At 46.4% G+C, this 22,664-nt stretch overlaps 1 protein-coding gene across 1 annotated transcript; it reads left to right on the forward strand.

Annotated features, from left to right (window-relative positions):
• The first annotated feature begins 166 nt into the window (after positions 1–166).
• On the forward strand, positions 167–18,505 carry LOC135560090 (protein FAM83F-like). The gene is given in 6 exon segments (XM_065001184.1): positions 167–807; positions 810–901; positions 15,526–15,693; positions 16,057–16,178; positions 16,619–17,348; positions 17,503–18,505. Coding segments are annotated over 5 exon segments (1,386 nt in total). The 5' UTR covers positions 167–431; the 3' UTR covers positions 17,247–17,348; positions 17,503–18,505.
• The last annotated feature ends 4,159 nt before the right edge of the window (positions 18,506–22,664 follow it).

The raw sequence follows: 22,664 nt of genomic DNA on the forward strand, positions 1-22,664 counted from the left end.
CGCTTCCATAGAGTGATTTCCGTCATATAATAAGGTATTTATCGTTCCGCCCCTATGGCAGGTAATGCCGCGTTCACGATAACTGGGAACTGGGTAAATAATGCGCTTTTGAATGGTCATCCAACTCGGAATTCAAGTAGCTCTAGATTGCCCGAGTTTCTGACTTGGAATTCAGATTTGGAAGACACAGACGGAGCTCGTTTTTTTCAACGAGTTCCCAGTTGTATTGAACGCACTGAAGTCGGAGACTTCCGAGTTCCAAGTTCCCAGATTTATGAACGCAGCATTTGAGGTTAGCTGTCAAAGTCAAACGTCATACAGGTAGCCTAGGTAGGTAGGTAACCGTGTATCTTCCGGATCCTTTTAAAATCAGCGGTTGTGCGACTTTACCCATAGGCTTCAGTCTAGCGGTGACACAGCGGTGTCCAGCCATGGCCGAGTCCCAGCTAACATGCATGGAGGACGGCCACATCAAAGAGAACGTCCCGGAGTCCAAACCGGAGTTTTACTACAGCGAAGAGCAACGCGCGGCGGTTGAACAACTGCTCAAAAACGGCGACGGCGCTTTCAAAATGCGACTGAAAGAGGACAAAGTGAAAGACTTTCTCTCGGCCCGTGATATTAAAACGATAAGGAACACTTTCAAAGAATATGACACTGAAGATGAAGAGAAGTGCGGAGAATTAAAGGCGAAACCCGACGGTTCCAAAGCGAACTCGGGGCACCATTCGACGTACTGGCCGCAGATGTCGGATACAGAGGTGCCGCCGTTGGATCTCGGTTGGCCCAACGGGGGTTTGTTCAAGGGGTCACACGCGTGGCGGTTCACACGCACCCGCCAAAAGAGAACGGACCGCACATCAAGGAGGTCATTCGTAGGCTGATCCAAGAAGCTACCAAGGTGAACTGCGGGTATATACTGTTCAATAATGGTGTAACGACATAGTGATGAACTGAATAACGCAGGACTAATGACTGTGTTGTATTGGTTTATTATTGGGATAGTGATATCCCCGGCCTATGTATCTCAAATGTGAGGTAAGCATCTAACTCATGAAGCCATTTTTTTCATGGGAAAGTAATCTATATAGTAATTTATCAGAGAACTTCAAATGCGTCTGGGGAGGTTAGCGGAGAGGCGGTGATTCAATAGAGAGAATGGATGGGATTGCCGGAATAAAGGACTGATTATTAGAGGCGTGTCTCAGCGGAGTGAAACATAAAGTGTGTTTGTGTGCGTCCGTGCATCAGCAGGGGCACATGGAAGTGAGTGTTTAAACTTGTAGAGGAGTGATCATCAACTAGATTCAACCGCGGGACGATATTTTTTGTTGAGAGGATTGTCGAGAGGCCTGAACATAATTACACATAAGTTGTAGACTGCATATTGACCGCAAGAAGCCCAAACATATATCATTTTTGACTAAAACGTAATAATTTCAAACCTTGCTTACGTGTATATACGATCACGTGTCTCTCTGTTATGCGTGGGATTTCTTGGGTACATATTTCTTAAATGTAAATCACTTGGCGCTGATTTCCTGGTGTTTTTACAATCTTTTACCTCTAACGATTAACCTTTTATTTTGATATTATTATTTCCAGTAAATTTGGGGGATCATCTACATAAACTTGGGGGATCATCCACATAAACTTGGGGGATCATCCACGTAAACTTGGGGGATCATCCACATAAACTTGGGGGATCATCCACGTAAACTTGGGGGATCATCCACGTAAACTTGGGGGATCATCCACGTAAACTTGGGGGATCATCCACGTAAACTTGGGGGATCATCCACGTAAACTTGGGGGATCATCCACATAAACTTGGGGGATCATCCACATAAACTTGGGGGATCATCCACGTAAACTTGGGGATCATCCACATAAACTTGGGGGATCATCCACGTAAACTTGGGGGATCATCCACGTAAACTTGGGGGATCATCCACGTAAACTTGGGGGATCATCCACGTAAACTTGGGGGATCATCCACATAAACTTGGGGGATCATCCACATAAAATCCACATAAACTTGGGGGATCATCCACATAAACTTGGGGGATCATCCACATAAACTTGGGGGATCATCCACATAAACTTGGGGGATCATCCACATAAACTTGGGGGATCATCCACATAAACTTGGGGGATCATCCACATAAACTTGGGGGATCATCCACGTAAACTTGGGGGATCATCCACGTAAACTTGGGGGATCATCCACGTAAACTTGGGGGATCATCCACATAAACTTGGGGGATCATCCACATAAACTTGGGGGATCATCCACATAAACTTGGGGGATCATCCACATAAACTTGGGGGATCATCCACGTAAACTTGGGATCATCCACGGGCCATGATTCCTGTCTGATGACGTATATCATTGTTGAATGCCCTCATTGAACGAACAGCGGATTTCCCTATTACACAGGAAACATTCTGTCATGTCAATTAAAGTTAGGCTAGCTTTCATGATTAGGCTATTCAGAGAACACATATACAAAGACACACACACACACACACACACACTGTCTGTACTTTCCACCCTTTGTGGATGCGTACAACCTCCCATTAAAACAGCACACAGGAGAGATAAAGGGGGTTCTATTCCATTGTAATGAATGAACAAATCCTTCAGCATGTTGGCAGCACATACCAGGGTGAACTGGAGTCAGAGCTGCTTAGTTCAGTTGCCTTTAGCGAAGTTTGTTTATCGTGTCACTAGAGACTGAGTCATTTTGGACCCACCCATCTTGACCCAGTCAGTCAACCAGTCAGCCAGTGAGTCATCCAGTCAGAGCCACCCAATCAGCAAGTCAGTCAGTCAGTTAGTCAGGCAGTCAGTTAGTCAGGCAGTCAAACCATGACACATTTCCTCCCTTTGTACAACTGGGTCTTACAACAACACACAATCACATCGATGTCTTGGTCCGGTGTGGTTTTGGCCGTCATTCTAAATCAGAATGTGTTCTTATTAACTGACTTGCCTAGTTAAATCAAGGTCAAATAAAACAGGTGAAAAAGGATTGTGTCAATACAGTGTATTGTTACAGAAGAATGATGACATGTTAAACCTGAGCCGATGTCATATACCGTATGTTACATATATGACAGTGTGTTAATGTGAGGTCACAGGGCGGCAGGTAGCCTCCACAATGTCATGTACATGTGCTATGCACTGTCTATTTATACCTACAGGGGATTCCCCCTGGGTAGTTTACCGCTCTGGGCTGAAGTTTCCTCTAGGTACAGATCTAGGATCAGCTTCCCCTCCCCCGATCCTAACCTTAACCATTAGTGGGAGAAATGTCAAACTGACCCAAGATCAGCACCTAGTGGCAACTTCACCCTACTTCTAGTTCACCGACCTGTCAAGTGAGTGAATGAGAACATATGAAAGTCATTTCTCAGGTGTGTGTGTTGCCAAACAGGATTTCATGGAACACCGCAGCCTGAAGCTTTGAAGCAGTTTGTTTAATGTTAGGAGAAATGGAGAGAATGTGGTTGCAAGTACACACCACCCACACATCAAATCAAATAGTTTGTGTCACATGCGCTGAATACAGCAGGTGTTGACCTTACTGTGAAACGCTTACTGACAAGCCCTTAACCAACAATGCAGTTATAGAAACAACTGTCTTGGTGTGTTTGGACCATGATCGTTCGTTGGTGATGTGGACACCAAGGAACTTGAAACTCTCGACCCGCTCCACTACAGCTCCGTCGATGTTAATGGGGGCCTGTTCGGCCCTCCTTTTCCACAAACGCACACAGTCTTGTACAGCTAACCTTGTGGGGACACACAATTCAGTCCCATTCAAAATCTTATTTTCCCTAAGCCCTAAACCTAACCCTAACACTAAACCTAACCCGTACTCTTACCCTAACACTAAACCTGACCCTAACCTAACCCTAGCTCCTAACTCTAACCCTTAACGTAATTCTAACCCTGACACTATTTCTAACCTTAACCCTAAACCCCCTAGAAACAACTAAATGTCCCCAGTTGGTCACATTTTTGTTTGTTTACTATTCTTGTGGAGACTTCTGGTCCCCTCATGTATAGTTAAACACGTCCACACACACACACACACACACACACACACACACACACACACACACACACACACACACACACACACACACACACACACTCAGTAGTGATACAGGGGCCTACATAATCAGGTGTGGTGTGTTTATCTTAGCATACTGTGGTTGTCTTCATCTACATACAGTACAATAGATTACTGTGTGATCCACATCACAACATTTACATGGATGGCATTAACAGTGAGTGCATTTTGTTGTGGCTACTGTTAGATGGAAGACATTGTGGTGTTGTAGGTTTTAACTTGAATTATTTCATACTGTTACTTGTTGTTTCTCTTTGCCCGTGCTCATAAAGTGTATGTGTTAGAGTAGGAGTGCTGATCTAGGATCAGGTCTCCCCGGTCCATTATGGTCTAAAAGGCCAAGCTGGTCAACACTCCTACTGTACCAGGCTTTGTGAACACAACACAGGCCCCGTTGTTACAACACAGAACACTTCACTCAGCATGTTTCCTCTGGAGAATGTAATGTCAGCATACAGCCTTTTCCTTGACTGAATGAGAACATTCATGTGAATGAAGAAACCTTTTCCTCCTCCACCCTTTCCCATTGCTGAGGTAGTCTCCAGAATAAAGCTTGTGTAGGCATCCTGGTTGAGCCTTGTTCCCATTGCTGAGGTGGTCTCCAGAATAAAGCTTGTGTAGGCATCCTGGTTGAGCCTTGTTCCCATTGCTGAGGTAGTCTCAGAATAAAGCTTGTGTAGGCATGCTGGTTGAGCCTTGTTCCCATTGCTGAGGTGGTCTCCAGAATAAAGCTTGTGTAGGCATGCTGGTTGAGCCTTGTTCCCATTGCTGAGGTGGTCTCCAGAATAAAGCTTGTGTAGGCATGCTGGTTGAGCCTTGTTCCCATTGCTGAGGTGGTCTTGGTGTGTTTGGACCATGATCGTTCGTTGGTGATGTGGACACCAAGGAACTTGAAACTCTCGACCCGCTCCACTACAGCTCCGTCGATGTTAATGGGGGCCTGTTCGGCCCTCCTTTTCCACAAACGCACACAGTCTTGTACAGCTAACCTTGTGGGGACACACAATTCAGTCCCATTCAAAATCTTATTTTCCCTAAGCCCTAAACCTAACCCTAACACTAAACCTAACCCGTACTCTTACCTAACACTAAACCTGACCCTAACCTAACCCTAGCTCCTAACTCTAACCCTTAACGTAATTCTAACCCTGACACTATTTCTAACCTTAACCCTAAACCCCCTAGAAACAACTAAATGTCCCCAGTTGGTCACATTTTTGTTTGTTTACTATTCTTGTGGAGACTTCTGGTCCCCTCATGTATAGTTAAACACGTCCACACACACACACACACACACACACACACACACACACACACACACACACACACACACACACACACACACACACTCAGTAGTGATACAGGGGCCTACATAATCAGGTGTGGTGTGTTTATCTTAGCATACTGTGGTTGTCTTCATCTACATACAGTACAATAGATTACTGTGTGATCCACATCACAACATTTACATGGATGGCATTAACAGTGAGTGCATTTTGTTGTGGCTACTGTTAGATGGAAGACATTGTGGTGTTGTAGGTTTTAACTTGAATTATTTCATACTGTTACTTGTTGTTTCTCTTTGCCCGTGCTCATAAAGTGTATGTGTTAGAGTAGGAGTGCTGATCTAGGATCAGGTCTCCCCGGTCCATTATGGTCTAAAAGGCCAAGCTGGTCAACACTCCTACTGTACCAGGCTTTGTGAACACAACACAGGCCCCGTTGTTACAACACAGAACACTTCACTCAGCATGTTTCCTCTGGAGAATGTAATGTCAGCATACAGCCTTTTCCTTGACTGAATGAGAACATTCATGTGAATGAAGAAACCTTTTCCTCCTCCACCCTTTCCCATTGCTGAGGTAGTCTCCAGAATAAAGCTTGTGTAGGCATCCTGGTTGAGCCTTGTTCCCATTGCTGAGGTGGTCTCCAGAATAAAGCTTGTGTAGGCATCCTGGTTGAGCCTTGTTCCCATTGCTGAGGTAGTCTCCAGAATAAAGCTTGTGTAGGCATGCTGGTTGAGCCTTGTTCCCATTGCTGAGGTGGTCTCCAGAATAAAGCTTGTGTAGGCATGCTGGTTGAGCCTTGTTCCCATTGCTGAGGTGGTCTCCAGAATAAAGCTTGTGTAGGCATGCTGGTTGAGCCTTGTTCCCATTGCTGAGGTGGTCTTGGTGTGTTTGGACCATGATCGTTCGTTGGTGATGTGGACACCAAGGAACTTGAAACTCTCGACCCGCTCCACTACAGCTCCGTCGATGTTAATGGGGGCCTGTTCGGCCCTCCTTTTCCACAAACGCACACAGTCTTGTACAGCTAACCTTGTGGGGACACACAATTCAGTCCCATTCAAAATCTTATTTTCCCTAAGCCCTAAACCTAACCCTAACACTAAACCTAACCCGTACTCTTACCCTAACACTAAACCTGACCCTAACCTAACCCTAGCTCCTAACTCTAACCCTTAACGTAATTCTAACCCTGACACTATTTCTAACCTTAACCCTAAACCCCCTAGAAACAACTAAATGTCCCCAGTTGGTCACATTTTTGTTTGTTTACTATTCTTGTGGAGACTTCTGGTCCCCTCATGTATAGTTAAACACGTCCACACACACACACACACACACACACACACACACACACACACACACACACACACACACACACACACACACACACACACTCAGTAGTGATACAGGGGCCTACATAATCAGGTGTGGTGTGTTTATCTTAGCATACTGTGGTTGTCTTCATCTACATACAGTACAATAGATTACTGTGTGATCCACATCACAACATTTACATGGATGGCATTAACAGTGAGTGCATTTTGTTGTGGCTACTGTTAGATGGAAGACATTGTGGTGTTGTAGGTTTTAACTTGAATTATTTCATACTGTTACTTGTTGTTTCTCTTTGCCCGTGCTCATAAAGTGTATGTGTTAGAGTAGGAGTGCTGATCTAGGATCAGGTCTCCCCGGTCCATTATGGTCTAAAAGGCCAAGCTGGTCAACACTCCTACTGTACCAGGCTTTGTGAACACAACACAGGCCCCGTTGTTACAACACAGAACACTTCACTCAGCATGTTTCCTCTGGAGAATGTAATGTCAGCATACAGCCTTTTCCTTGACTGAATGAGAACATTCATGTGAATGAAGAAACCTTTTCCTCCTCCACCCTTTCCCATTGCTGAGGTAGTCTCCAGAATAAAGCTTGTGTAGGCATCCTGGTTGAGCCTTGTTCCCATTGCTGAGGTGGTCTCCAGAATAAAGCTTGTGTAGGCATCCTGGTTGAGCCTTGTTCCCATTGCTGAGGTAGTCTCCAGAATAAAGCTTGTGTAGGCATGCTGGTTGAGCCTTGTTCCCATTGCTGAGGTGGTCTCCAGAATAAAGCTTGTGTAGGCATGCTGGTTGAGCCTTGTTCCCATTGCTGAGGTGGTCTCCAGAATAAAGCTTGTGTAGGCATGCTGGTTGAGCCTTGTTCCCATTGCTGAGGTGGTCTTGGTGTGTTTGGACCATGATCGTTCGTTGGTGATGTGGACACCAAGGAACTTGAAACTCTCGACCCGCTCCACTACAGCTCCGTCGATGTTAATGGGGGCCTGTTCGGCCCTCCTTTTCCACAAACGCACACAGTCTTGTACAGCTAACCTTGTGGGGACACACAATTCAGTCCCATTCAAAATCTTATTTTCCCTAAGCCCTAAACCTAACCCTAACACTAAACCTAACCCGTACTCTTACCCTAACACTAAACCTGACCCTAACCTAACCCTAGCTCCTAACTCTAACCCTTAACGTAATTCTAACCCTGACACTATTTCTAACCTTAACCCTAAACCCCCTAGAAACAACTAAATGTCCCCAGTTGGTCACATTTTTGTTTGTTTACTATTCTTGTGGAGACTTCTGGTCCCCTCATGTATAGTTAAACACGTCCACACACACACACACACACACACACACACACACACACACACACACACACACACACACACACACACACACACACACTCAGTAGTGATACAGGGGCCTACATAATCAGGTGTGGTGTGTTTATCTTAGCATACTGTGGTTGTCTTCATCTACATACAGTACAATAGATTACTGTGTGATCCACATCACAACATTTACATGGATGGCATTAACAGTGAGTGCATTTTGTTGTGGCTACTGTTAGATGGAAGACATTGTGGTGTTGTAGGTTTTAACTTGAATTATTTCATACTGTTACTTGTTGTTTCTCTTTGCCCGTGCTCATAAAGTGTATGTGTTAGAGTAGGAGTGCTGATCTAGGATCAGGTCTCCCCGGTCCATTATGGTCTAAAAGGCCAAGCTGGTCAACACTCCTACTGTACCAGGCTTTGTGAACACAACACAGGCCCCGTTGTTACAACACAGAACACTTCACTCAGCATGTTTCCTCTGGAGAATGTAATGTCAGCATACAGCCTTTTCCTTGACTGAATGAGAACATTCATGTGAATGAAGAAACCTTTTCCTCCTCCACCCTTTCCCATTGCTGAGGTAGTCTCCAGAATAAAGCTTGTGTAGGCATCCTGGTTGAGCCTTGTTCCCATTGCTGAGGTGGTCTCCAGAATAAAGCTTGTGTAGGCATCCTGGTTGAGCCTTGTTCCCATTGCTGAGGTAGTCTCCAGAATAAAGCTTGTGTAGGCATGCTGGTTGAGCCTTGTTCCCATTGCTGAGGTGGTCTCCAGAATAAAGCTTGTGTAGGCATGCTGGTTGAGCCTTGTTCCCATTGCTGAGGTGGTCTCCAGAATAAAGCTTGTGTAGGCATGCTGGTTGAGCCTTGTTCCCATTGCTGAGGTGGTCTCCAGAATAAAGCTTGTGTAGGCATCCTGGTTGAGCCTTGTTCCCATTGCTGAGGTGGTCTCCAGAATAAAGCTTGTGTAGGCATCCTGGTTGAGCCTTGTTCCCATTGCTGAGGTGGTCTCCAGAATAAAGCTTGTGTAGGCATGCTGGTTGAGCCTTGTTCCCATTGCTGAGGTAGTCTCCAGAATAAAGCTTGTGTAGGCATGCTGGTTGAGCCTTGTTCCCATTGCTGAGGTGGTCTCCAGAATAAAGCTTGTGTAGGCATCCTGGTTGAGCCTTGTTCCCATTGCTGAGGTGGTCTCAGAATAAAGCTTGTGTAGGCATCCTGGTTGAGCCTTGTTCCCATTGCTGAGGTGGTCTCAGAATAAAGCTTGTGTAGGCATGCTGGTTGAGCCTTGTTCCCATTGCTGAGGTGGTCTCCAGAATAAAGCTTGTGTAGGCATGCTGGTTGAGCCTTGTTCCCATTGCTGAGGTGGTCTCCAGAATAAAGCTTGTGTAGGCATCCTGGTTGAGCCTTGTTCCCATTGCTGAGGTGGTCTCCAGAATAAAGCTTGTGTAGGCATGCTGGTTGAGCCTTGTTCCCATTGCTGAGGTGGTCTCCAGAATAAAGCTTGTGTAGGCATGCTGGTTGAGCCTTGTTCACATTGCTGAGGTGGCTCCAGAATAAAGCTTGTGTAGGCATCCTGGTTGAGCCTTGTTCCCATTGCTGAGGTGGTCTCCAGAATAAAGCTTGTGTAGGCATGCTGGTTGAGCCTTGTTCCCATTGCTGAGGTGGTCTCCAGAATAAAGCTTGTGTAGGCATCCTGGTTGAGCCTTGTTCCCATTGCTGAGGTGGTCTCCAGAATAAAGCTTGTGTAGGCATGCTGGTTGAGCCTTGTTCCCATTGACATTCTGAAGTGACTCAAATCCTCTTTTTTTTGCATGTCCGATTCCAATCTGTTATTTTTCATGCCGTCTGAACAGCCAAAAGCCACCTTGGAATTGGATATTTCAAGCTACGTTTCAAACCACCTCGGTAGGCCCTTTCAAATCACCTCGGTAGGCCCTTTCAAACCACCTCGGTAGGCCCTTTAAAATCACCTCGGTAGGCCCTTTCAAACCACCTTGGTAGGCCCTTTCAAACCACCTCGGGAGGCCCTTTCAGACCACCTCGGTAGGCCCTTTCAAACCACCTCAGTAGGCCCTTTCAAACCACCTCGGTAGGCCCTTTCAAACCACCTCGGTAGGCCCTTTCAAACCACCTCAGTAGGCCCTTTCAAACCACCTCGGTAGGCCCTTTCAAACCACCTCAGTAGGCCCTTTCAAACCACCTCGGTAGGCCCTTTCAAACCACCTCGGTAGGCCCTTTCAAATCACCTCGGTAGGCCCTTTCAAACCACCTCGGTAGGCCCTTTCAAACCACCTCAGTAGGCCCTTTCAAACCACCTCGGTAGGCCCTTTCAAACCACCTCGGGAGGCCCTTTCAAACCACCTTGTTAAGCCCTTTCAAACCACCTTGGTAGGCCCTTTCAAACCACCTCGGTAGGCCCTTTCAAACCACCTCGGGAGGCCCTTTCAAACCACCTCGGGAGGCCCTTTCAAACCACCTTGTTAGGCCCTTTCAAACCACCTCGGGAGGCCCTTTCAGACCACCTCGGGAGGCCCTTTCAAACCACCTCGGGAGGCCCTTTCAAACCACCTTGGTAGGCCCTTTCAGACCACCTCGGGAGGCCCTTTCAAACCACCTCGGGAGGCCCTTTCAAACCACCTTGGTAGGCCCTTTCAAACCACCTTGGTAGGCCCTTTCAAACCACCTCGGGAGGCCCTTTCAAACCACCTTGGTAGGCCCTTTCAAACTACCTTGGTAGGCCCTTTCAAACCACCTCGGGAGGCCCTTTCAAACCACCTTGGTAGGCCCTTTCAGACCACCTCGGGAGGCCCTTTCAAACCACCTTGGTAGGCCCTTTCAAACCACCTCGGGAGGCCCTTTCAAACCACCTTGGTAGGCCCTTTCAAACCACCTCGGGAGGCCCTTTCAAACCACCTTGGTAGGCCCTTTCAAACCACCTTGGTAGGCCCTTTCAGACCACCTTGGTAGGCCCTTTCAAAAAAGGACTTGTTTTGAAAGTTGGATCGTGAATAATAAACAAAAGAGTGTTCAAACACTATGATTTGGAACATTTCAGAGCAACAGGGAAACATCCATGGCATTATTGTCACCTGGGCTTGCTACATATCTCCTGATTAACAGGAAGCATGAGTGCCACCACCAATCAACCTACACCACCGCGCACACACCCGTCGTTACTATGACAACTAGCATAGCCATGTCAGCAAATGACTGCTGTCTGAACACACACAAATCCGATTTGGTCACTTGTAACTGGCTGTTTGGACAGTCAGCATTAAGGCCTGCAGTGTGAACAAGGCTTTAGTTTCACATTCTGTCACTGTAAGTGAATGTGTCTTTCTTATCTTACTCCCAGTAGAGTTTATTATGCCCATATCGTTTTGTGTACAAGGAATTCCTATATCTCAGGAACTATATAAACGTCCACTCCTTGTTGTGATGCAGACTGAAAAGGCAGTGTTATGTTGTGGACACCTATATCTCAGGAACTATATAAACGTCCACTCCTTGTTGTGATGCAGACTGAAAAGGCAGTGTTATGTTGTGGACACCTATATCTCAGGAACTCTATAAACGTCCACTCCTTGTTGTGATGCAGACTGAAAAGGCAGTGTTATGTTGTGGACACCTATATCTCAGGAACTATATCAACGTCCACTCCTTGTTGTGATGCAGACTGAAAAGGCAGTGTTATGTTGTGGACACCTATATCTCAGGAACTATATAAACGTCCACTCCTTGTTGTGATGCAGACTGAAAAGGCAGTGTTATGTTGTGGACACCTATATCTCAGGAACTATATCAACGTCCACTCCTTGTTGTGATGCAGACTGAAAAGGCAGTGTTATGTTGTGGACACCTATATCTCAGGAACTCTATAAACGTCCACTCCTTGTTGTGATGCAGACTGAAAAGGCAGTGTTATGTTGTGGACACCTATATCTCAGGAACTCTATAAACGTCCACTCCTTGTTGTGATGCAGACTGAAAAGGCAGTGTTATGTTGTGGACACCTATATCTCAGGAACTATATAAACGTCCACTCCTTGTTGTGATGCAGACTGAAAAGGCAGTGTTATGTTGTGGACACATTCAAGTCAGTGTATCGGTCTCAACCTGCTCCAGAGAGTTCTAAGTCCATGGAAGTTCTTCTATCAATAATTCCCCATATCAAACAGAAAGTAAAAGCTAAGCAGGACAGAACCAGTTCTGAGGAAAGATAATAGCTGAGATTCCACTTTCTAGTTCATTCCTCAGGTGTTTTATGTTGTGTTTACACCACTCCCCACATACCTGTCTCTGTCTCTGCTTTGTCTCTGCCAGCCTGGCAGCTTCGGGGAAACTAGGAGACGTGTTGGGGCAACTAGGAGACGTGTTGGGGTAACTAGACGTGTTGGGGCAACTAGGAGATGTGTTGGGGCAACTAGGAGACGTGTTGGGGCCACTAGGAGACGTGTTGGGGCCACTAGGAGACGTGTTGGGGCCAGTAGGAGACGTGTTGGGGCAACTAGGAGACGTGTTGGGGCAACTAGGAGACGTGTTGGGGCAACTAGGAGACGTGTTGGGTCAGTGTTGGGGCAACTAGGAGACGTGTTGGGGCAACTAGGAGACATGTTGGGGCAACTAGGAGACGTGTTGGGTCAGTGTTGGGGCAACTAGGAGACGTGTTGGGGCAACTAGGAGACGTGTTGGGTCAGTGTTGGGGCAACTAGGAGACGTGTTGGAGCAACTAGGAGACGTGTTGGGTCAGTGTTCGGGCAACTAGGAGACGTGTTGGGGCAACTAGGAGACGTGTTGGGGCAACTAGGAGACGTGTTGGGTCAGTGTTGGGGCAACTAGGATACGTGTTGGGGCAACTAGGAGACGTGTTGGGGCAACTAGGAGACGTGTTGGGTCAGTGTTGGGGCAACTAGGAGACGTGTTGGAGCAACTAGGAGACGTGTTGGGTCAGTGTTGGGGCAACTAGGAGACGTGTTGGGGCAACTAGGAGACGTGTTGGGGCAACTAGGAGACGTGTTGGGTCAGTGTTCGGGCAACTAGGAGACGTGTTGGGGCAACTAGGAGACGTGTTGGGGCAACTAGGAGACATGTTGGGGCAACTAGGAGACGTGTTGGGTCAGTGTTGGGGCAACTAGGAGACGTGTGGGGGCAACTAGGAGACGTGTTGGGTCAGTGTTGGGGCAACTAGGAGACGTGTTGGGGCAACTAGGAGACGTGTTGGGGCAACTAGGAGACATGTTGGGGCAACTAGGAGACGTGTTGGGTCAGTGTTGGGGCAACTAGGAGACGTGTGGGGGCAACTAGGAGACGTGTTGGGTCAGTGTTGGGGCAACTAGGAGACATGTGGCGTCAACTAGGAGATGTGTTGGGGCAACTAGGAGACGTGTGGGGGCAACTAGGAGATGTGTTGGGGCAACTAGGAGATGTGTTGGGGCAACTAGGAGACGTGTTGGGTCAGTGTTGGGGCAACTAGGAGACGTGTGGGGGCAACTAGGAGATGTGTTGGGGCAACTAGGAGACGTGTGGGGGCAACTAGGAGATGTGTTGGGGCAACTAGGAGATGTGTTGGGGCAACTAGGAGACGTGTTGGGTCAGTGTTGGGGCAACTAGGAGACGTGTTGGGGCAACTAGGAGACGTGTGGGGGCAACTAGGAGATGTGTTGGGGCAACTAGGAGACGTGTGGGGGCAACTAGGAGACGTGTTGGGGCAACTAGGAGACGTGTTGGGGACACTAGGAGATGTGTTGGGGCAACTAGGAGACGTGTTGGGGCCACTAGGAGATGTGTTGGGGCCACTAGGAGACGTGTTGGGGCAACTAGGAGACGTGTTGGGGCCACTAGGAGACGTGTTGGGGCCACTAGGAGACGTGTTGGGGCAACTAGGAGATGTGTTGGGGCAACTAGGAGACGTGTTGGGTCAGTGTTGGGTCAACTAGGAGACGTGTTGGGGCAACTAGGAGACGTGTTGGGGAAACTAGGAGACGTGTTGGGGCAACTAGGAGATGTGTTGGGGCAACTAGGAGACGTGTGGGGGCAACTAGGAGACGTGTTGGGGCAACTAGGAGACGTGTTGGGGCCACTAGGAGATGTGTTGGGGCAACTAGGAGACGTGTTGGGGCAACTAGGAGACGTGTTGGGGCAACTAGGAGACGTGTTGGGGCCACTAGGAGACGTGTTGGGGCAACTAGGAGACTTGTTGGGGCAACTAGGAGACTTGTTGGGGCAACTAGGAGATGTGTTGGGGCAACTAGGAGATGTGTTGGGGCAACTAGGAGATGTGTTGGGTCAGTGTTGGGTCAACTAGGAGACGTGTTGGGTCAGTGTTGGGTCAACTAGGAGACGTGTTGGGTCAGTGTTGGGTCAGCTAGGAGACGTGTTGGGTCAGTGTTGGGTCAGTGTTGGGTCAGTGTTGGGTCAGTGTTGGGTCAGCTACAGGGATTTTTCTTCCATTGAAATACGTAGGCGGCCGCCTAAGCTTTTTTTCAGGCCCCTATGTCCAAACAATGTACAAAATATATACAAATAGAAAGGGCATGAAAATATATATATATATCAAAAAAAGATGTATAATTTTAGGGATGAAAAAACACTTTCAGTGTAAATTTAAAGCACTAAAACCAGATATAAAGTATGGAGTAAAGATAATGGACATATATATTTGTTCATAGTATCATCTCTGAGAACTAACAATCACCAACATTAAAGCTCAGGGAGAAAGTTGAAAGTCCCTAAAACAATGAATTTAGCAGCATTCATTTTGTTATGATGTTTGAGAAAAAGAGCACAGCCTCAGCCATGATGGCACAATGCCTAGAACTGCAGGAAACTAGATTTAAAACAGCAACATTGTCTCTCAGCTCCGTTGTAAAATGTGCAGAATTGCAGGAATTGGCATAAAAGTTTGAAGAATGGCACTGTTTATAAGATGTCACTGTTTATAAGCCTTTATAACACCCCAGGTTTAGTATATAAGCCTACGTGTTTTCTGTAGGCCCAGCTTGTGCTTTCAGCCTGACAGTCAGTCATTGTTGTATTGTCAGGGAAGTTTTTCATTGTTTTACTGACTTTCAAGCGATATGATTCACAACTATTGATCTTAATCACTTTTTATTTCCATGTATTGTTCTACCTATATTTCATATACATTGTGTATATTGTATGTTTTTTTCATTTAGTTGTTGACCATTAAATATAGTTTGATTTGAATGTATTTGCTGTGTTTCTCCCTCCAGGTGTTTAAATAAAGTTTGATTGTATTTGATTACCCTGGCCTCTATGTGTGTTTAAATAAAGTTTGATTGTATTTGATTACCCTGGCCTCTATGTGTGTTTAAATAAAGTTTGATTGTATTTGATTACCCCGGCCTCTATGTGTGTTTAAATCAAGTTTGACTGTATTCCATTTTTAAATAAAGTTTGATTGTCTTTGTATCTTTCAGGTGTTAGCTATAGTCATGGACCTGCTGACAGACATCCAGATACTGCAGGACCTGCTGGACGCAGCGTCGCGGCGCTCCGTGGCCGTCTACATCCTGTTGGATGTCAGCGGGGTCCCACACTTCCTGGATATGTGCTGCAGGCTGCAGGTCGGAGCTCAGCACCTGCGGGTAAGAGACGGTCCCTCATCCTGAAGCAGAGGAGCATTGAAGGCCTTAGGCTACTCACTTATGTGTTGTACAAGGGCCCTGTGTCATGTGTGATCATATGACATGCCTGGGGACCAGTGAGGAAAACTGTGAGTCTCTTTGGATAAGAGCGTCTGCTAAATAAATGAAATGTCAAGTGATTTTTGTCATTTTAAATTGAAAAGACTTCTATGTTAATGGTAGTTTGGACATGGGAGGTTTAACACCCATGAGTTGATGTCTTTCTGTGTGTATGGAGAATGGTGCTGGTCTGCGTGCGTTTTGTTTCTGACTGTGTCAGGTTACCATAACCCTTTATGTAACTGTGTGTGTTGTATCTTTCAGAACATCAGGACTCGTACAGTTCAGGGGACAGGGTTGGGTCTGTCCTTCGGTAGACTCCTTGGTTCTTTGTGTAGTAAATACATGCTGGTGGATGGGGACAAAGTCATGTTCGGCTCCTACAGGTGAGAGAAAGTAGCTGTATGCTTCCCTCTCTCTCTGTCTCTCTCTTCTCTCTCTCTTTCTCTCTCTCTTCTCTCTCTCTTTCTCTCTCTCTCCTCTATCTCTCTCTTCTCTCTCTCTTTCTCTCTCTCCTCTATCTCTCTCTTCTCTCTCTCTCTCTCTCCTCTTCTCTCTCTCTCTCTCTCTCCTCTTCTCTCTCTCTCTTTCTATCCTCTTCTCTCTCTCTCTTTCTCTCCTCTTCTCTCTCTCTCTTTCTCTCTCTCTGTCTCTCTCTCTCTCTCTGTCTCTCTCTCTGTCGTGTGTGTGTGTGTGTGTGTGTGTGTTTATTTCCAAGACATAACACATATCTGTTCTTTCTCTCCTAGCTTGTCTTGCTGTGTGTGTTTCACTGTGTCTTTATTGAAGACCTAAACATTGTTCATGTGATCTTCTTCTCCTCTAGCTTCTCGTGGAGTTCGTCTCGGATGGACCGCAACATGATCACGGTCATGACTGGCCAGGTGATCGACTTCTTCGACCGCGACTTCTGCGAGCTCTACGCCGTGTCCGAAAAACTGGACCTCTACAAGGAGTTCAACCTCAGCCCACCCCCCAACATGGCCGCCGCCGCGCGGCTCAAAGTGGAGCCCGTAAAACCCCAGTTACGAGCCGCCACATCCAGATTCCAGGTCAGTCTAGGCAACTCGCGTGGAGGTGATCTCCAGGTGCCTGCACATAAATACCACAACCCCAAATACTCTTTGGTGTACGGGAATAGTGTTCCTGGACTGATGGGGTCCTTGCAGGATCTACCAGGCATAGAAAAGACGGCTATAACTGCGGGTCCTGAGGGACTAATGCAGGTGAACAGCGAGTGGTTGGATCAACTCACCCCGCTACCACCCGACGGAGGGAAGGTGGGGCCGAAAAAAACCAACAGCATTTTGGAGAAGAAATCCCGCTCTTCTTTTAAGAAACTCTTCAAGGGGAAATCGACAGCCAATCAGAGCGTGGACACCGGGGTGATAGCCCGGCAACCAGTCCAATCTCCTCCCCCACATCGTTGGGAACCAATAGTATGGAGGAGATGAATAACCTTGAAGTCATGGTGAAACAACCAATGAAGAGTAAGAAGTTTAAAGTGAGCCTGAAGAGTGCTTCTGAACAGACTGTCAACACACAAGACAATGACAGTAAGTTGTTTTTCTTGTCTCATTATTTTAGCTCAGTTTGATCCTCTCCTTCTCCCTCTCGGCGTTATGTCGATACCTGTATTTCTCTGTTTATCTCTCTCAAGTCATTTAACCATTGTACTATTTTACTCCTTCCCTTCTTTCTTTCTTGCAGGCTTGAAGAGCCGCAGGCCATCAACAAAGAACAAATGTAGTCCATCCTGATTCAAAACCTGAGTCAATCCGGATTCAAACCACCCCACTCAACTGGTTCTCTGTGGGATTCCATAATACCTTTGGGATCTGGTGCAATAATTACTATTTATTTATTTCATTTATTTCACCTTTATTTAACCAGGTAAGCAAGTTGAGAACAAGTTCTCATTTACAATTGCGACCTGGCCAAGATAAAGCAAAGCAGTTCGACAGATACAATGACACAGAGTTACACATGGAGTCAAACAAACATACAGTCAATAATACAGTATAAACAAGTCTATATACAATGTGAGCAAATGAGGTGAGAAGGGAGGTAAAGGCAGAAAAGGCCATGGTGGCAAAGTAAATACAATATAGCAAGTATATAATAATATAATGTGTCAATTCTACTTGCTCTGTACAGAGATATTCTCTGGACAAACAGAGCCGTGCTTAAAGCAGAGACTGGTGATAGGTGGAACAGCGCCACTGGCCCCGCCCCCAGGCACATTAGCTGTTGTTTTTCTTTTGAGGAAAAGAGCGTCCATGTTTGAAGTAACGTCTTCGTCGTCGTAATAGTGTAACGTGGACGTGGCGGTTTCATCACTATGGATTCCAGGTTGAAGAAGCGCTGTCACTGAGCACCAAGTCTGTGATTCCAGGTTGAAGAAGCGCTGTCACTGAGCACCAAGTCTGTGATTCCAGGTTGAAGAAGCGCTGTCACTGAGCACCAAGTCTGTGATTCCAGGTTGAAGAAGCGCTGTCACTGAGCACCAAGTCTGTGATTCTTATCTGACCATGTAAAGAATAACGGCATGTTGCCTTGTGAAGTCTTGTATGTAATTCATGTGTCATTCATTCATGCGTGTGTTTCATGCTGTGACCAACGGATGTCAATGATAAGGGGTTGTGGAATGGATCTGAATGGGTATTTGAGTGTGTGTTTATTCAGTACATTAAAAACAATCATGTTTTTCTGAGTTTTCTAGTCGTGTAACATTTGTGGCCTGATTCCCAGTGGTAGTAATGTGTGATGAGGTCTAAGGTTTCTGTGGCCTTTGTCTTCAGTGACGGCACTGTAGACAGTGATGACTCTCGTCTGCCATCTAGTGGCTGTAGACCTGATTGAGCAGAATAGATTCAATAGCTGTAACACTTGTTCTGACGCTCTGACGTGTGTGTGTGGGAGGTGGACTCGTTGAGCACTGTGTTGCTGATGGGACCAAGCATTGTCACTTCCTCACAAATACATCGTATCCCCTCCCCATCTTCTCTCTCCCTCTTGCTCTCTCTCTGCCCTTCACCCTCTCCCCCTCTCTCTGCCCTTCACCCTCTCCCCCTCTCTCTGGGTGTTTGCACAGTTCTAAGCCTCTCTCTCTCTCTCTCTATCCATCTCTCTCTCTCTATCCATCTCTCTCTCTCTATCCATCTCTCTCTCTCTCTCTCAAACACACTCCCATCCCTCCCTCCCCTCTGGGTGTTTGCTACAGCTCTAACCACAGAGAGGAACTACAGGCGTGAGGGGAACTGATGCAAGGGAGGACCGATGTGTGTGTGGCGCAACACTGAAACAGGAAGTACAGAGGCACACAGGAAGGCAATGAGAGGTGTTGATGACTAAAGACCACTGTTCGCTTAACACTGGCCCAACTGACCATAAACGCTGATCTGGGGTCAGTTTGACATTTCCCCCTGCTAATGGTTAAGGTTAGGATTGGGGGAGGGGAACTGATCCTAGATCTGCACAGAGGAGAAACTTCACCCTGGAGCATTCAACACATGTAGTAATGTTTTTCCATAGCAGTTTTTAGCCTATGACTCATTAATGTAGAGCTGTAATAATCAGAAGATTATAACGTGGCTATATCCAGGCTATATCCAGGCTATACACAGGCTATATCCAGGCTATACACAGGCTATATCCAGGCTATACACAGGCTATACACAGGCTATATCCATGCTATACACAGGCTATATCCAGGCTATACACAGGCTATATCCAGGCTATACACAGGCTATATCCAGGCTATACACAGGCTATATCCAGGCTATACACAGGCTATATCCAGGCTATACACAGGCTATATCCAGGCTATACACAGGCTATATCCAGGCTATACACAGGCTATATCCAGGCTATACACAGGCTATATCCAGGCTATACACAGGCTATACACAGGCTATACACAGGCTATATCCAGGCTATACACAGGCTATATCCAGGCTATACACAGGCTATATCCAGGCTATACACAGGCTATACACAGGCTATACACAGGCTATATCCAGGCTATACACAGGCTATATCCAGGCTATACACAGGCTATATCCAGGCTATACACAGGCTATGCCATTGATACAGACTCAGTTTGTGTTAAGTTTTCTCAGTACAACACAACATAATGGTATGAGACAATAGGTTATGTCCATTAGAAACGGATAAGGAGGTTTGGGTTGTACCGCTGTTAGTTTTGTCAGATGAGATGACTAGGGTGTTGTTCCCAACACCACCAGCAGGGGTCACTTCTCTATAGAGATCAGTGTTGGACACGCACGCACAGTCTTGTACAGCTAACTTTGTGGGGATACCCATTCAAAATCCTATTTTCCCTAACCCTTAACTCATACTCTGACCCTAACCATAACCCAACCTTAACCCCGAACCTAACCCTTTCCTTAACCCTAACCCCAAAACTAACCCTAGCTCCTAACTCTAACCTTTAATGTAATTCTAACCCTAAAACTAATTCTAACCTTAACCCCCTAGAAACAGCATTTGACCTTGTGGGGACAAACAAAATGTCCCCAATTTGTCCAATTTTTGTTTGTTTACTGCTCTTTATAGGGTAGCCTAGTGGTTAGAGCGTTGGACTAGTAACCGGAAGGTTGCAAGTTCAAACCCCCGAGCTGACAAGGTACAAATATGTCGTTCTGCCCCTGAACAGGCAGTTAACCCGCTGTTCCTAGGCCGTCATTGTAAATAAGAATTTGTTCTTAACTGACTTGCCTAGGAAAATAAAGGTTATTCTTTCTAATAGTTAAACACGTCCACACACGCACACACACACACACAGTAAGAGGAAGTGAGAGATAGAGTAACCTGTGTGTGTGTGTTCAACCGGAACATGCAGGTGTCCCTTTCCTTCTGACTGAAAACAGGACTTACTGCTCTCACCCTACTGGTGGATTTGCCCCTGACCAATGATCTAAGGTCAGTTTAACATTAACTCTGATGGTTGAGAATAGGACTGGGAGAGAGGGAGCTGATCCTAGATCTGTGCTTACAGGCAACTACCACCTAGTAATCTCACATGTTCACAATGGCCTTTGTTTGCCATTTATTAAATAATCAATTGAACAATTAAAGAACAAGATAAAAAATAAACATGAATAGAAGAACATGGTAGAGACAATAGTTCTGTATATGTACTCCCAGGTTCTGTATGTGTACTCCCAGGTTCTGTATGTGTACTCCCAGGTTCTGTATGTGTACTCCCAGGTTGTGTATATGTACTCCCAGGTTGTGTATGTGTACTCCCAGGTTCTGTATGTGTACTCCCAGGTTGTGTATGTGTACTCCCAGGTTCTGTATGTGTACTCCCAGGTTCTGTATGTGTACTCCCAGGTTCTGTATGTGTACTCCCAGGTTGTGTATATGTACTCCCAGGTTGTGTATGTGTACTCCCAGGTTATGTATATGTACTCCCAGGTTGTGTATGTGTACTCCCAGGTTGTGTATGTGTACTCCCAGGTTGTGTATGTGTACTCCCAGGTTGTGTATGTGTACTCCCAGGTTCTGTATGTGTACTCCCAGGTTGTGTATGTGTACTCCCAGGTTCTGTATGTGTACTCCCAGGTTCTGTATGTGTACTCCCTGGTTGTGTATGTGTACTCCCAGGTTCTGTATGTGTACTCCCAGGTTGTGTATGTGTACTCCCAGGTTGTGTATGTGTACTCCCAGGTTCTGTATGTGTACTCCCAGGTTCTGTATGTGTACTCCCAGGTTGTGTATGTGTACTCCCAGGTTCTGTATGTGTACTCCCAGGTTCTGTATGTGTACTCCCAGGTTGTGTATGTGTACTCCCAGGTTGTGTATGTGTACTCCCAGGTTGTGTATGTGTACTCCCAGGTTGTGTATGTGTACTCCCAGGTTCTGTATGTGTACTCCCAGGTTGTGTATGTGTACTCCCAGGTTCTGTATGTGTACTCCCTGGTTGTGTATGTGTACTCCCAGGTTCTGTATGTGTACTCCCAGGTTGTGTATGTGTACTCCCAGGTTGTGTATGTGTACTCCCAGGTTGTGTATATGTACTCCCAGGTTCTGTGTGTGTACTCCCAGGTTCTGTATGTGTACTCCCAGGTTGGGTATATGTACTCCCAGGTTCTGTATGTGTACTCCCAGGTTGTGTATGTGTACTCCCAGGTTCTGTATGTGTACTCCCAGGTTCTGTATGTACTCCTGGTTGTGTATGTGTACTCCCAGGTTCTGTATGTGTACTCCCAGGTTGTGTATGTACTCCCAGGTTCTGTATGTGTACTCCCAGGTTCTGTACTCCCATGTTGTGTATATGTACTCCCAGGTTCTGTGTGTGTACTCCCAGGTTCTGTATGTGTACTCCCAGGTTGGGTATATGTACTCCCAGGTTCTGTATGTACTCCCAGGTTGTGTATGTGTACTCCCAGGTTGTGTATGTGTACTCCCAGGTTCTGTATGTGTACTCCAGGTTGTGTATGTGTACTCCCATGTACTCCCAGGTTGTGTATGTGTACTCCCAGGTTCTGTATGTGTACTCCCAGGTTCTGTATGTGTACTCCCATGTTGTGTATATGTACTCCCAGGTTGTGTATGTGTACTCCCAGGTTCTGTATGTGTACTCCCAGGTTCTGTATGTGTACTCCCAGGTTGTGTATATGTACTCCCAGGTTGTGTATGTGTACTCCCAGGTTGTGTATGTGTACTCCCAGGTTGTGTATGTGTACTCCCAGGTTCTGTATGTGTACTCCCAGGTTGTGTATATGTACTCCCAGGTTGTGTATGTGTACTCCCAGGTTATGTATATGTACTCCCAGGTTGTGTATGTGTACTCCCAGGTTGTGTATGTGTACTCCCAGGTTGTGTATGTGTACTCCCATGTGTAC

Source organism: Oncorhynchus nerka, linkage group LG15, assembly GCF_034236695.1.
Source record: "Oncorhynchus nerka isolate Pitt River linkage group LG15, Oner_Uvic_2.0, whole genome shotgun sequence".
Classification (NCBI taxonomy): domain Eukaryota; kingdom Metazoa; phylum Chordata; class Actinopteri; order Salmoniformes; family Salmonidae; genus Oncorhynchus; species Oncorhynchus nerka.